Source organism: Antrostomus carolinensis, unplaced genomic scaffold (assembly GCF_000700745.2).
Source record: "Antrostomus carolinensis isolate BGI_N321 unplaced genomic scaffold, ASM70074v2 scaffold5137, whole genome shotgun sequence".
Lineage (NCBI taxonomy): Eukaryota > Metazoa > Chordata > Aves > Caprimulgiformes > Caprimulgidae > Antrostomus > Antrostomus carolinensis.
Genome location: NW_010326525.1, coordinates 29,935 through 44,952, shown reverse-complemented (window position 1 = coordinate 44,952; position 15,018 = coordinate 29,935). Strand labels below are relative to the sequence as shown.

General features: G+C 36.6%; 1 protein-coding gene across 1 annotated transcript in view; it reads right to left on the bottom strand.

Annotated features, from left to right (window-relative positions):
* Positions 1–15,018, bottom strand: part of HERC2 (HECT and RLD domain containing E3 ubiquitin protein ligase 2) — a gene marked incomplete at its 5' end in the record, with an annotated part of 85,631 nt that overhangs the window by 47,853 nt on the left and 22,760 nt on the right. The window contains 19 exons of the mRNA XM_010171589.1: positions 616–741; positions 854–1,022; positions 1,117–1,215; positions 2,600–2,742; positions 2,905–3,172; positions 4,782–4,924; positions 6,406–6,549; positions 7,101–7,236; positions 7,544–7,774; positions 8,008–8,204; positions 8,297–8,444; positions 10,066–10,250; positions 10,833–11,015; positions 11,639–11,831; positions 12,285–12,472; positions 13,319–13,510; positions 13,936–14,087; positions 14,167–14,303; positions 14,390–14,563. Of these exons, the coding sequence (XP_010169891.1) occupies positions 616–741; positions 854–1,022; positions 1,117–1,215; positions 2,600–2,742; positions 2,905–3,172; positions 4,782–4,924; positions 6,406–6,549; positions 7,101–7,236; positions 7,544–7,774; positions 8,008–8,204; positions 8,297–8,444; positions 10,066–10,250; positions 10,833–11,015; positions 11,639–11,831; positions 12,285–12,472; positions 13,319–13,510; positions 13,936–14,087; positions 14,167–14,303; positions 14,390–14,563 (3,208 nt within the window). The remainder of the gene's footprint in view (positions 1–615; positions 742–853; positions 1,023–1,116; positions 1,216–2,599; positions 2,743–2,904; positions 3,173–4,781; positions 4,925–6,405; positions 6,550–7,100; positions 7,237–7,543; positions 7,775–8,007; positions 8,205–8,296; positions 8,445–10,065; positions 10,251–10,832; positions 11,016–11,638; positions 11,832–12,284; positions 12,473–13,318; positions 13,511–13,935; positions 14,088–14,166; positions 14,304–14,389; positions 14,564–15,018) is intronic.

Sequence of the window (15,018 nt, the reverse complement as noted above, 5' to 3'; positions counted from 1 at the left end):
AAGAGAGTTCTAAAGATTTATTAAAGATATATATTATTCTATTTAAATTCCTTGACTGTGAATTTCTCTGGCTTTGTTTTGTTTGTTGTTTGGTTTTTGGTGGTTTTTTTAACAAAAGTTCCCAAAGGAAGAGAGTGCTTCTAAGCACAAATGTAGTATGACAAAAATCTGTACCTCTTTAAAGAATCTATGCCCCACAAATTACTTCTATAACATTCCTTACAGCTTGACACTAGTGTACTCCACTTTCTCCTCACTTCCATATGAAGTCAAGTTAGATTTTTTTCTTAAAGGAAAACCATTTGTGGTTTATCCCAAGTATAAATGCAAACTACAGCAGGAAACTGCACAGATTCTTAAAGACCTTTATGGTACGTGAATGGAATGGCTCAAAAAGCAGAGGAACATGCTAATAAAATTGGCGGTCACAGAGTACACATCTGTATTTCATCATAGACATCAAGTGTATTCTATACTCTCTTACCACCATGCATTATACCACAAAACAGTGTTCTCTCTATGTCTAGAAGATTCTCTCCATAAACACTGGAGAAAAAAGTCTGTGATGCTTCCAGTTTTAGTACCTCCCCATGCCCCTTTCTGAATATACATTACCTTTGACAACTCCCACGCTTCGGTGAGTAACTGATCCCCACTTGTATTTGGGTGTGGTAACAGAGCTTTTCACACGCACTTTGTCACCTATCTTGATATGAGATGCAGAACTTTGCGGTGGGAAGCCTAGCAGTTGCAAGAATAAATGCCTGGTGAGTGGGTTTTTCCCCTCAAAAAACAAGCCTACCTTAGTATATCATTCAGTTTTTTATCAAAAAGCAGTTAACAGTGAACTTACCTAAAAGCTCAACATGGATATATCTGACCCAGTAAGTACCACCCTTTTGCTGCCAATCGCACTGTACGTTGAGGTCATGCAATCCATCTCGATCCAATTTAATAACTTTGCCTACATCTCCTTCACAAACCTCCTCATAGGTTCTGCAGCACCTAACCATCATCCCCACCTAGGGAAAAAGGACAACACAATGCCATAGCTATGCAAAGATTTTTGTACCAGAAGAAAGTAGTTTCAATACAGCTTTTCATCATCCTGCTTACCTGAATATTCTCCCTCACATACACAGCATAGTCATCATTACTTAAGAAATCAGCTCGTTTCTTATAGGTCTGGCTCTCTGTTACAACAGCACCACTTGCCTGGAAAAATATTCAAGATAAATATATAACAGCTACAAAATTTGTTTTCAATTCAGATAAATAAAATTGTTAGCAGAGACTGAAGACAATCCAACAAAAACGTATATAATATCCAGGTGGCATGCAAAAATGGGTAAAATCACTATAAGACCAACATTTATGATCTACTTCACTTTAAACTAAAGTTTAGATTCCAAAACGATTTGCCAAGGAATGCAGCTGCAAATTTTCAAAATGGGTGAAACAAGCTGGAAGTTGCTTTTATGAAATCTTCTTGCCAAAGAAAATTGAACAAAGAGGATTTGTGAGTAATCTACTTAGCCTTGAAGATACACATTCAACATTCCACTTCTTAGGCTACTTGTTTGGAGAGGAAAAAAACAGCGGTGAACAGTAATCTCCTACTTAAAGTACACTACTAATTTTTGTTGTTATATAATACAATGGGATTTAAAGTATTCCCTTAGAAAAACAAGATAAAGATAAGATTGTAGTTATTAGAAATTATTCCTTTCAAGATCTGATTAACTTAAAAAAAAAAAAAATTAAGATAACTATTGCATTCCATCTGTAATGAGAATTTTCATAAATATTTGTTCTGTTTTGAGCATTAAATGTTTTTTTTCATTCGAGGCAATATATAGCATAGCTTCTCACTGCAATACTGATAAAGATATCAGAACTCAATGTCAAGTTAATTTCCTTCAAAATGTAATGCCTTTTTTTCAATTACAAGATCCCATATGTGCCAGAAAACTCAGCATAACTCCTTAAAAAATAAACAGAAATACAGAATTCATTTAGTTTTACAGTCAAATCCTTCCTGAAACAGTTTCTGAAAGTGATAAGAATTTCATATTAAAGCCATCATACTCAATCGGCATTGTAAAGGTCATTTTATCACCAATAAGTGAAAACAGTTTTTATAGAAAAAAGTTATTTCACTGACATCATCTTGCCATTTATTCACTAATTCCTCAGTCATTCCTTGTACTTGACATACATTTGTTTTTCAGACCAAAGGGAAGAAGGCAGGGAAAAATAAACAAACAAACACAAAAGTCACTTACAAATATCACACTACAGCACTGACTATTTTAGATGAAATTGAGACCAACTATCAGAGATATTTATAGCGACCACTAGTGAAACATGTATCTGCATTCCACTCTTCCCTAGTGCTACTCATACACAAATACTTATAGATTACTGTTGAGTTCTTTTATGACAGGCCTTAGAAGCATATGGTAAAGGTCATCCTTGTTACATTCTTGAAAGCTTGCGACAGTAGAATGTCCTTGTACTCTAATCAAGTTCACAAAAGGAAAGAACTACAAAATTTGCAGTCAACTAGCATGACTGAGGTTAGTAAGTTGATACTTACCACAGGGCAAGCAGCTTCAGCTTCTTCCACCTCTTCTGCTATTTCCTCATCTGAATATTCATCAGAGACAGTATCAGCATCAGAGAGATCCGTAATTTGAACATCAGGGTGATCCAACAACCAGCCAACCAAGGCTTCCACTCCTAATACAGAAAAAAAAAAACTCAGTCTGTCTCTAAGGGATTCTCTGACATTCTTAAGACAGCATCCAAAAAGAGGAGTAACAACTGCTCCCTTGTACACAGCATTTTAATCTGTTCGCAACTTTCCTTCTCTAACGACATTAATTTAAGTAAATTAAATACCTGGTAATCCAGAAGCACTTCCAGAGGTTCCAGACAGAGATTTTAGTGCAAATTCTATGTTTTTCCTAGGAAATCCCATTTCCATAAGTTGAACTACAATGGGGAGTGGGGGAATTGGAGATTGCTTGCGTTTCTTCACTTTTGTGGGTCGGATATGTTGCACTGTGATGGGTGTTGTAGCTTCACTAGAGCTGCAGTCTTCAAACACTGGAGTTGAAGGATGTGTAGACTCTACAGCCAGATACTGACATACTGCCAAAGCAGCAGCCTAAACAAGAACAAATAAATCAGTCCACATAAAACAAGTATATTTTGTATGTTTTGTGTGTGAATGTCTGAAATTAAAGGTTATTTGCCAAAAAGGGTTCAATGTCTTTTTTTTCTAAACCTATAGCTTAACAAGTTTCAATCTCAATGGGAGTCTGGGGAGGTCCCTGCTGACTGGAAGCTAGCCAGTGTTGTTCCAATCTACAAAAAGGACACGAGGAAATACCCAGGGAACTACAGACCTGTTAGTCTAACCTCAGTTCCTAGAAAAACTGGAGAAGATTGTACTAGGTACTACTGAAAGACATTTAAAGAATAATGCAATCATCAGGCATAGTCAGCACGGGTTCACAAAGGGAAAGTCCTTTTCAGCCAATTCAATATCCTTCTATGATAAGGTGACGCACCTAGTGGATGATGGGAAGGCAGGGGATGTAGTTTTTCTGGATTTTAGTGAGGCTTCTGATACTGTCCCTCACAGCATCCTTCTGGACAAGTCATCCATCTGCACGATGAGGGTTCATGGTACACTGAGTGAAGAACTGGCTGAAGGGCAGAGCTCAAAGGGTTGCAATGAATGAGGCTACACCTTGCTGGTGACCTATCACCAGCACTGCTCCTCAGGGTTCAATTTTAGGGCCAATTCTGTTCAATATATTTATCAACAATCTGGATGCAGGAGTTGAATGCACCATTAGCAAGTTTGCTGATGATACCAAACTGGTAGGTGCCTTGCAGAGGGATCTAGATAGACTGGAACATTGGGCTATGATTAATGAAATAGAATTTAACAAGTCAAAATGCCAGAGTCTGCACCTAGGACAGCATAACACCTGGCACAAGGGAGTGGCGGGAGGGCGGCCCTGCAGAAAGGGATCTGGGGGTGCTGGTCGGCAGCAGGCTCAGTGTGAGTCAGGGCTGTGCCCTGGCAGCCAAGAGGGCAAACCTCATCCTGGGGCACATCAAACACAGCGTAACCAGTTGGATAAAAGAGGTGATTGTCCCGCTGTATTCAGTGTTGGTGCGGCCTCACCCTGAGTGCTGTGTGCAGTTCTGGGCCCCACCATTTAAGAAAGATGCTAAAGGCCCTTGAATGCCTCCAGAGGAAGACAACAAAGCTCATGAAAGGATTGGAAGGCATGTCCTACAAGGAGTGGCTGAGGACTTTGGCCTTGTCTAGTTCAGAGAAAAGGAGGCTGAGAGGCAACCTCATTGCTCTCTACAGCTTCCTGAGGAGGGGATGTGGAGAGGGAGGTGCTGAGCTCTTCTCCCTGGGATCCAGTGACAGGACATGTGGGAATGGCTCAAAGCTGCATCAGAGCAGGTTTAGACTGAACATTAGGAAGCATTTCTTTACCAAAAGAGTGGTCAAACACTGGAACAGGCTTCCTAGAGAGATGGCTGATGCCCCAAGCCTGCCAGTGTTAAGAGGCATTTGGACAATGCCCTTAATAACATGCTTTAACTTTTGGTCAGTCCTGAAGTGGTCAGGCACCAGATAGTCATTGTAGGTCCCTTCCAACTGAAATAGTCTACTCTATCCTAATTGGAATGTGAATTAGAAAGACTCACTTATTAGGTTACTTATTAGCAGAAAACACAGACTCTACCTCAAGCTCTTGTTTGTCAAATATTGCTTTCACAGGTGATGGTTGCGTAGCAGCTGTCAGAAGTTGCTGCAAAAGAATCATGGGAGGCTGAGGTCCTTCAGGAGACATGTCTCCTATGTCGGGAGAGGCAACTGCTCCATCCTCTTGAAACAAAAACATTATTTTAACCAAAAGCATGTAATGTAAGTCAATCTGGAAACTTATTCTGGGGCCTATTGGTTTATCAAACATATTGTTATTTCTCACATATCTCTTCTCCACAGGAATCATGCATTTAAGATTCAATCATGCGTGCTACGATCTCAGTACAAAAAAAGCAAATGACACATTTGTAGATAAACAACTACTTTTACTAAAATACACCTAGAACACGTCTAACAAACTGCACAGTGGACAGTGAATTTGCATTTGATTTCACCTTGTTCCAATAAGATTACTGTAGAGAGGTCCTTCCAGGATAAGGACCATTTTATATAGACAGCCAACAATCTCACTGATCCCCAAAACCATGCTGTATACTTTCTGGACTGAGTAATTTCCCCCTCTAATAAACCCCTTGGGAAGAGCTCTCCGTACATATTCATTGTCCCTTCAAAAGAGTGCACCTTTTTTTGAATCAACTGGCTCACAATTCTGCAACTTTTATATTTGATTTTGTATTCTTGTTAGCATAAACATTCAAGTTCCCTAGATCTTTACTGTGCCTATCGCAGGAAAGTTTTCACTCTTTATTTAACTCCACTCTTTATTTAACTTAACAAATGGAAGTTCTCGTATTTGAAACAATAACAAAACAGTTAATAGTCCTCATGTACCGATGCTGTTCTGGTTTTGTTTTTTTGTTGGGTTTGGTTTGGTTTTTTAAAAAAGTGAAGTTGAGTGGTGTTTTTTTCCCTTGAAAACTGATAGTAGCCATAAAACCATGTTCCATTTCAGGGAAAAAACCTAATGATTCTGGTGACTTAATTTGGCAACTGACAAAAAGCCCAGAGACATACAAATAAACTAAATATATTACTATATTTAAAGACATTACATGCTTCACAGATGCCCGAAGAATTAATATAAACTATAAAGGCATCAATAACTACCGTGAAAGCTGACAGAGCTATTTTATTCATTTTTATATGGAGAATGAATTCAAATTATTAAAACTACAATTCCTTAAACTCCTTTTAAGATTATGCTTAACACTGTATCCTGGTATTTGTTTCACTGGAAACTGCAAAATATTGAAGTAAAAGGAATTGCTAATTGAGAATTCATACTCCAACCTTTGAAGCAGAAAAAGAAACCACTGCAAAAACCCTGTCATTTTTTTAAATATCACCTACGAAACTTACTAATTATAGAAGATTTAGCTAACTAACGAACAAATTTAGCTAACAGCAGTATTTGAAGTTTCAAACATTTGATCCACTTAGTCTTCAAAACCTAAGTTAAAAAGTCAAAATGCTTTAAATATATAAGGTCAAAACATTGTTGAAGTTTAATTTTTCTTTTTTTGTCTTTAGAGGGCAAACCTGATTTCTACCCTCCAGATGCCATTAGCAAGGGTTATGGTCACATACCACATCTACTATCTAAACAAACAGTAGCGCACTTAGGTTGCATTTCAGAATACCTGTAGGATTCAATGCACCCTCCTGAACAGCCGGCTGAGATAAGATCTGCCTCAGTGTATCCTGGTGAGAAAGCAGAGCTCGGCCTGCTTTCAGTATGTACAGCTTTAATTGCTGGCATCGCAGCAGATCCAAATCCACTTGACCTATCAGAAATATTAAGCAGCCATTAGCACTAGAAATCTCTTGTATTAGAGAAGGAAGCCTATCGTTCACAAAACCTCAGTCCAAAAATCAGTTTACATCTTAACTCACTGTGTGAAAGCTTGTGAAATACTAATGATATGAGGTACTTTGAACAGCACCTCAGTAGAAAGTCTGCACGTATTCTATGACCCATGACATTAAAAATATTGCCTTCCTACTTTTCATACTCTGGACAATCACACAGTTGATATATAGCACAGTAAGTGCAGTTAAGATGTTATACACATTCAGTATTTTAAACAATTCAATATAAAAAGTCAAGACCCAAACCTTATTTACATTTTCTCAACAAAGTAAAAACAGTATTCCAACTACAGTGCTCAGCAATTCATCTAGGTGAACTTAGTCAACATTGAATAGTATGTACTTATGAGACAAGAAAAATGGTAAGATTCCAGAAAACTTTTTCTTATGTATGTTTGCTGTTACCAGTATTTTTCCAAGAGTACATCCAGCTATTTCAAAACACCACCAACAACAAAAATTGTACCTGAAAGACCCTGATTGGGAGACTTCATCCTTTGTTTTTCTATTTTACTTCCAGCCAGATTTACTAGTTGAGCCCAAATGGATAGCATAGGTTCAGTGAAAGGCAAGTTGTTCACATTAAAAGCCACAACTGGAAGCTAGACAGTGGGGCAAGAACAACAACAAAAAAAATACAGGTAAGCATTTTCCAAAATTTTACAAAATCACTCAGAAGTTTCAATGGTTATTAGCTGCAGAAGGAAAAAGTAGATTCATCTTATTGCTCTTGATGAGGAACAACTGGAGAATTCTATTCCCTATAGAGCTTCCCATGAGGACCATCTTAGATTTGCATTCAGAGCATTGTATGTGTTGAATATCAAAACATTTGCCCAATCAAGAACAAATATTTTCTTAACAACATATCAGAGTCTTTAACCATACCCTTCCCTGTATTAAACTTACTGGTTTTAGCTGATTCAGAGGGCACACTCTACATGTTCGCATGTCATAGAACTGCACAGTGATTTTCCCTTTTGGGGTGATGCGCGTCACTGTGCCTTCTCCAAATTCGTCATGAACTACTTGTCCACCCAGTCTCAAGCGACTGTCTATGCCACCAATCACCGCTAACACTGCCATCAGGCCTCCCACCTCTGGATTCTCAGTGTCAGGAAAGTAGTCATCCAACAGGGTCTAACAAAGAACAATAAAATTAACTGTACGGAGAAAACATATACTTCTATCTGCTTTAAAATACAAAGTTAATCATACATACTTCAATTTAAAAATTAAAAGACAAATACATACATATAAAAAGAAAAATGGTTTCAAAATTAAGCTTAATATTGTTTACAAACAGTAAATATTTATAATTTCAAAATAAATATTGCTATAAAAATGAGCTTATTTTAAAACGTGGAAACTACCCCTTCTGACTGTTTTCCTGCAAAGATGTGGGTGATGGAGGTTAGCTGAGAGTTGATGTACTTGTTTATGAGTCCATTCCACTGGCTGAGCGAATGGAGCGTCCTCAGCAGTGCCACTATCTCTTCTGCTAAAGTACTACTGTGAGTGGCAGTGAGAGATGCTTGGGGCCTGGCCTTTCTCCTTCTCAGAGTAGATTCTGGAAAATCCAAGCAATTGCACAACAATTATCAATTTAATACATGCATTTTCTACACATAAAAATAAGCCACTGAGGGAAAATTCCTCTACCTCTGAGCAGTGGGATATCCGAAGAACAAGTACTAAGCAGGCTGCCTAAAAACCCAAACAGTTTTTCCACAAGAAACTTCATGTCTCTTGACCTTTCACTTTTATCCCAGGATGGAAGTACTGCTTTCAATAAATGTACAGCAAGGATCTAAAAAGAGAACAAAATTAATGTTATTCCATTCTAAGTCACCAAATATTAACTAAATTCTCAAACATATTAAGTACAGGAGAAAGACATTTTAAAAGTTAGCCTCCCTTTGTAGTTCTTTCTATAATACTGATCTCTTTCTGGCTGTGGAAATCACAGAGCTACTGATCTTCTGTTCATTTGCAAAGGAATATTTTAAAAGAAGCTGTGCTAATTCAAGGTCAGTAACAATTTTATTGGCACTTTATATTAGTGAATCCAACCTCTTCAATACTCAGGACATGAGACACACACACACTGGAAAACAAAGTAAACGACTGAAACACAAAGAAAAAATAGGAATATAGAAGGGGAAGGTTTGTTCCTATTCTAGACTCAGACCTTAGTAATAAGATGTATTTCAGAATGAAAGTTTCCAAGTTCTGCAATGAAGGTATGATAATTAAAAATCATGAGATAAAAGCTGAATGATACGAGAAGGCAAAAAGCAACTACAGTGACACCCAAAAGTAGTGACTATGAAACCAGGGCCTCTGACACAGTAGACTGACAAGGAACATGGGAAGGCACATCAAAGAGCAGACAGGGTTGCACATTCTGAACAGGAGTATTTCAGGTTCTGAGCTTCCTCATCATCTACCCAGAAGACCAATACAAGTGACCAGTAACAGTGAAGAGATCTTGCTTTGTGTCAACTTCTGTAAATAACACATCTTTCTAGAACTTCAAGGTCTCATTTTTTTTTGTTATTAAGTTAGACACTGGTACATGAGAAATGCTCATTTCTCTCAAGTATTCCCTGAACAGCACAGATGACCAATACACCATGTCCTGGACGATGACAGAAGGCTCACCATATTGAAAATACTGGCAAGAATTTGCTGGAAAATCACACAAAAATGCACAAGCCTTTAGGATATAAGGTTTTAGTTAAAAAATTGTGATGTCTTATCAAGGAAAAGATTATGAAGATCTTTTGATCCCCAAGCCTTAAAACTTGGAAGAGTTATTCCATAATAAGGTTGCTTTCAATCTCACGAAAAAGGTAGTAGAAGATGGTAAGGAAAGGTAAAAGAAAGCAAAAACAATCAAACAACAAAAAAAGGGCAGAAAAAAAAACTGAAAAGGGGATAAGGGAAATACAACACTAAAATAAGAAGCAAAGATGCAGCTACTTAAGAGAAACTAATTAAAACAATAATAACAGTTTACTATGGAATGAGGGACAGTAGATAATACATGATTTGATAACTTTAAAATGAAATTGCACATTTTTCCTAACCACCTTTTTCATATTCTTTGCTTTATTCAACTTCTGGGAAATGTTATATGGAAGTCTTGGAACACATTTTTATAACGCTGTTTTGGCCTCTCATCTGTACAAAACTTTCAAGATTTCAATAAAACAAGGGAGTCTATAGTGCCCTGAAGGCTCAAAAACTTAGAGATGTACATTGAAAACAATGAATCTAAATATAAGAAGACATGCTATCCTTTTTCCAATTAATTAAAAACATTTCCCATCTGCTTTTTAAAATATACTTTACTTTTTTTTTTTTAAGGTAACTGAAATCTACTAAATTCATTGCCTATCAAAGTAATTTGGAAATACACACATTACCTGTCTCTGTAGTGAAGCAGCAGTGAAAGATTCATGCCCCTCAACAATTTTCATTAGCAAAGTTATCCACTGAGATGTACTAAGAGTGCTGCACATCTGAGGCATGAGTGCTATACTTCGAATGAATCCCAACGTGCACCAACTCCTATGCTGTTCTTTATAAACTAATTTATTTGGCAAGGAAGCTAAAAACAAAAAGATATATACATAAAACAGTTGACTCTTCCACCAGCTACATAATTCTCTATATACTACACGGGGCATTTTTGGACAGATCATAACACTGAGCTACTCCACTGTCTTTATATGACCTATTAATTTCAATTTTAGAGCCTGTAATTAATTTTACTAAACGTCTTTAAAAACATTCTTATCCTTATACTGTTTCCTCATTTCAAAGTAGTTAACAGCATTACTTCTGAAATTACAAAGCAGCTATGGAAATGAATATGACATACCCAGTCACACTGTTCCCCCCAGAGAGAAAAAGACTGCCAAGAAATTCATTGTCTCAGCCAACATTATGCATCCTGATGCTCTATATCTCATGCATTTCTCTTGCTTTTACTGCTTATGTTCTAACAATGCTCAAGATCACTTCTGTTGCTTTTGCTAACAATTAAGATTTTAAAAGCTCTGAAAATGCATTTTCTAGCCTTTGGCCTTAAAGGATTAAAAACTAGTAACAGAAGATTTACAAAATTACAAGACAACAAAGCACAAAACAGAAGCACATAGCTGAATTGGACTGTTTTTATATAATATACCTGATTTATCTATTGTTCCACTCTCCACAAGCATACGGAGTAGACCACACAAAGTCCTAGTAGCATCACTTTGCATGACTTCGGCATGGACACCAGCAGAGAGACACAGGGTCTGCAACAGGTTCACGGTACTTGTCAGCATCATGGAAGTAGGGTGGAGATTCCTTTCAACTTGTTCTCCTTCTGAAGGGAGACACAAAAGGCAAAGGAATACATTAATATTGTGTTAATCTATTTCAGAAACAGTTCTGAAACAAACATAAGGTGGGAAATCTGTTGAAAATATTTCCTCTAAGATGATCTGACATGAAGAACATTCCTTATTTCCAACTGCAAGAGCAAAATATAAACCAGATACTCTATGCAGACATCTTCAAGTTATTCTCTAGCAGTACACAACTTACAAAAAACCTCCAAATGCAGCACTAAGAATAGGGAAGCAGTGTGACTAGATGTATAATTAGGCCATATAAAAAACACACTTTAGAATGGCATTAACATATGTTAAATGTATACCTCCTGGTATCTATAACTGAAATTATTTCAGTTGGATAATACTGTTTTCTTTGGTCCAGGAATATGCAACAAATATGATACTATCCTTCCTATTCCCCTTTCTCACACTAAAGCTAACTTAAAAAAGATTCTAGTCAGAAATGTACATCTATTCAATTAATCATCTTTAATGATCAAAGCATTTGATCCTGTGAAAGAAGCCTTTTCACAATATAAAATATCCATTTTGGTATTCAACTAAACCCCTGCCTCAACTTTTATTATGAATAAAAATTTAAAAATCGTTTTACCAGAATCATCCTCAGTGTCTGAATCCTCTGTTGTGGGCTGCATTGCTGGTGGTGGCTCAGCTAGTTTGAGATCATATTTTCCCTCCTTCCCCATTCTGTAAGAATTTGTACTTCCAGTGTCCCACTGCACTCTAATCCAGCCATCTTCTCCCAGTTCTCCAATCACCCGACCCAAACCTGGAGGGGGTCCATCCTGACAGAAGAGAGAGGCTCAAGTTACACAATGAACAACACTGATTCCTATCCAAAGTTCATAAAATAATAATGCAATTGCTCTTTTTCGCTACTAACCTAATGCTTAGGTAGTAAACTTTCAATAACATTTCAAAATTCATTATAAAGCTGAAATCACCCCAGTAAACTGCAGCAACGCTCATGTTTAGATCTGTTTTATTATTTACTACATAAGTGCCATACACATCTAGTAGGAAGTATATAATATCGCAGCAAACAAGTGATTTGTCACTAAAAGAGAATTTTCATCTCCAAAAATGAAATTAAACAAATAATTAATTTATTTTATGTTAATTCTCCAATGCTTTGAAATGTAAAATGACCTTTAAAGTTTGAACATAAAATTCAGACAGTCCACTGAATACAGACATTAGATTTTAACAGACCCAAGCCTGTATGAAAGAAGTTGTACCTGATCACCCCATTTCCAGTCTACCCCTCTCACCACTCTGGTACCAATTTTCATCATGGCTGCCAGCTCTGGTCCAGAAACAGGGAGTTGAACAGGTGTCGTTTCCTTTCTTGACTCTTCTAGGACTGTGGCAGAAGCTCCACGAGAAGAGGCAACCATATCTTCTTCAACGTTGTCAGAACTAGGTCCTAAAAGGAAAAAACATGAAAAAATTTAAAATCAGCCACAAGTTTTTATATACATACTTTTGTTGCACTTAAACTTTAAGACACAAGGTTTGCAATGTAAGAGCAGTAACAAATAGGAAAGCTCACTTAACAGGTGATACAGTCAGATGAGCTTTTAGGAAACTATCATATAACGGTTTTGAATGCACAGGTCTTTAAATACTTAATTTTCATCAAAAATAAGTGACAAATAATAGAGACATCATAGTGATGAGCCCAGTGGCTAAGCGATTCTACTAACAGAATTTTTTTTTTAAATCTTCTTATGAGCACTCCATTTAAATACAAGTTACGAGAACAAATATTTGCTATTATCAAAGAAAACCAAGGGGGGAAAAAAAAAGGCAGGAGAACATGAATCATGGCAAAAAGCACCACAGAACTACTTAGAACAAAAAAAGGAAGCTTCCAGTGTAAATATGCAGACTAGAAATGGTTTTAATAGGTAGAACAAATGAAACCAAATGATTAGGGAGCAGGCAGTTTTAAAGTTCTAATTTTAAATTTTCCATTTTTAATTTATTTGTAATATTTCCACCAAAACTACACCATCACTCCTAAATTCTAGCAGAGGATAGCCAAAGCAAAGACTTAGGAGAAAAAACATGAATGAACAAAGGTTAAAGTCAAACTAACTTCCTTCTTAACTGTGCTTAAGTATGTGAGTTTTGTATCAGGGTAAAGGTGAATAGCATTATCTTTAAGCAGCAAAGTCATTCTGCAGTTTGGATACACCAACAGGTAAAACACACAGGAGATTTATAAAACATGTGCTTCCTTCCAAACAACAAAACAGAGATCTCGTACCTATCAGCCGCAGCGTTGTTTGTGTCAATGCTAGCATGCCAGAATTAAGAAGGAGGCTCAAGGTATTGGCACCGTGCTGCAGCGTCAACATGTTGAGCATGACCAGCAGAAAACGTGCTTGTGGAATAGTCCCAAGGCTTGGTCCTGCTGGATTCTCATTAGTAATTGTTTGTAGAGGAACGGGTTGCACACCTAATTCAAATGTAATATAAGTAACAAAGTGAGTTGACATTCGGAAAGCTGAAATAAAACAGGTTATAGATTTGTTTGATGGTTTAAAATATTTTTTGTTCCCTGCTTGGCTTTAAGAATTTCCACGTTGAAGTTCCAAGAAACTTTTTATAATTTAATGGTAAAATGTTACTAATGAATAATCAATGATCTGTTGCTGGGATACCAGCAACATTCTTTTAAACACTGAAGAGCGAGTTAAGGGGGAACAAGAGGGACTGGAACGACACGTGGATGGACAAAAAGTCAAAGTATTTCTCAGCATAAATTAAAGGGATTCATTTTAGGATCCCAATTATTGGTAACTTTAAAAAAAAAAAAAAAATGCAACAACATTAATTTAAAACAGTTTTCTCCCAAGTTAACAGCAATAAAATTAGATTCACCTAGTTCTTTAAATTTTGCACTAGCATCAAGCAAGATGTTCCGGACATTCTGAATAGCCCATGCATACAGCTTTCCAAAAGTTACTTCTAGCAGCATTCTGTTAAACGGTGGTATCAGATCAACGTCCTTCAAGCAGTCGGTAAGAGGTTCCCTTCATAGAAAAACAACAAGAAAAATAAGTATTTTTTTCTTACTGAAGAATTGTGAAACCAAAACCAACAAATTTTTACCCTATGTTGGCTCCTTCTGGAATAAGCCTCTGCCATCCACAAAACATAGCATACTGCACAGATGGGAGCAAAAAATTTTTTGCTGCCAATTTCAGAATAGTATCTATTCCCTCCAGACGAACTTCTGCTCTTTCCAACTGTAAAAGAGAAGAGAAAAAAAAAAAAAAAAAGTCATACTTACGTAAACTGCTAATACATGCAAGCCCATTTTCACCCCTTTTACCTGTTTTAATAAACATTTTCTCATTTTTTCTACATCCACCGGTTCTTCTTTAAGTGCAAATTCAACAATGGTGTTAAGGAGGGCAGACTGTGGGTACAAGCCTTGGACGTTTTGCTTCAGCCATTTGTACTTGTGGACACCTGTAACTGTATTCAAAAGTGGCTGCCACTTATCCTGCAAAACAGGAAAGTAACATGTTAAAACAAATTTTAAACTACTGAAAGTGTAAGTTTTCATGTAAAACCATGTCCAAATCTAAAATACCAGGAGGGAGGAAAAAAAAAAAGGAAACTTCTTCAAAGCCAGGTAAGAGCTTAGTATTATTTGTAACTCATTATCTTGTTTACAATTGCTACATAAAATTTCAAATGCATTAATATTGAAAAAAGAGGAAGTAACCCATCACAACCTTTTATTTTGAAATGAAGCTTTATCTGAACATTTCTAAGACTATAAATAATCTAAAAATTAGAGAAGGTACCTTTACATATTCTAAATACACAGTACACATGCTTATTTTTAAGAATTAAAAGAATTATTCTAGGTTTCACTAAAACAATGAGCCGTAATTATATATACTGAATACCATTATCAGAATATTAAATGTCAAGTTATAGCAATCATGCTTT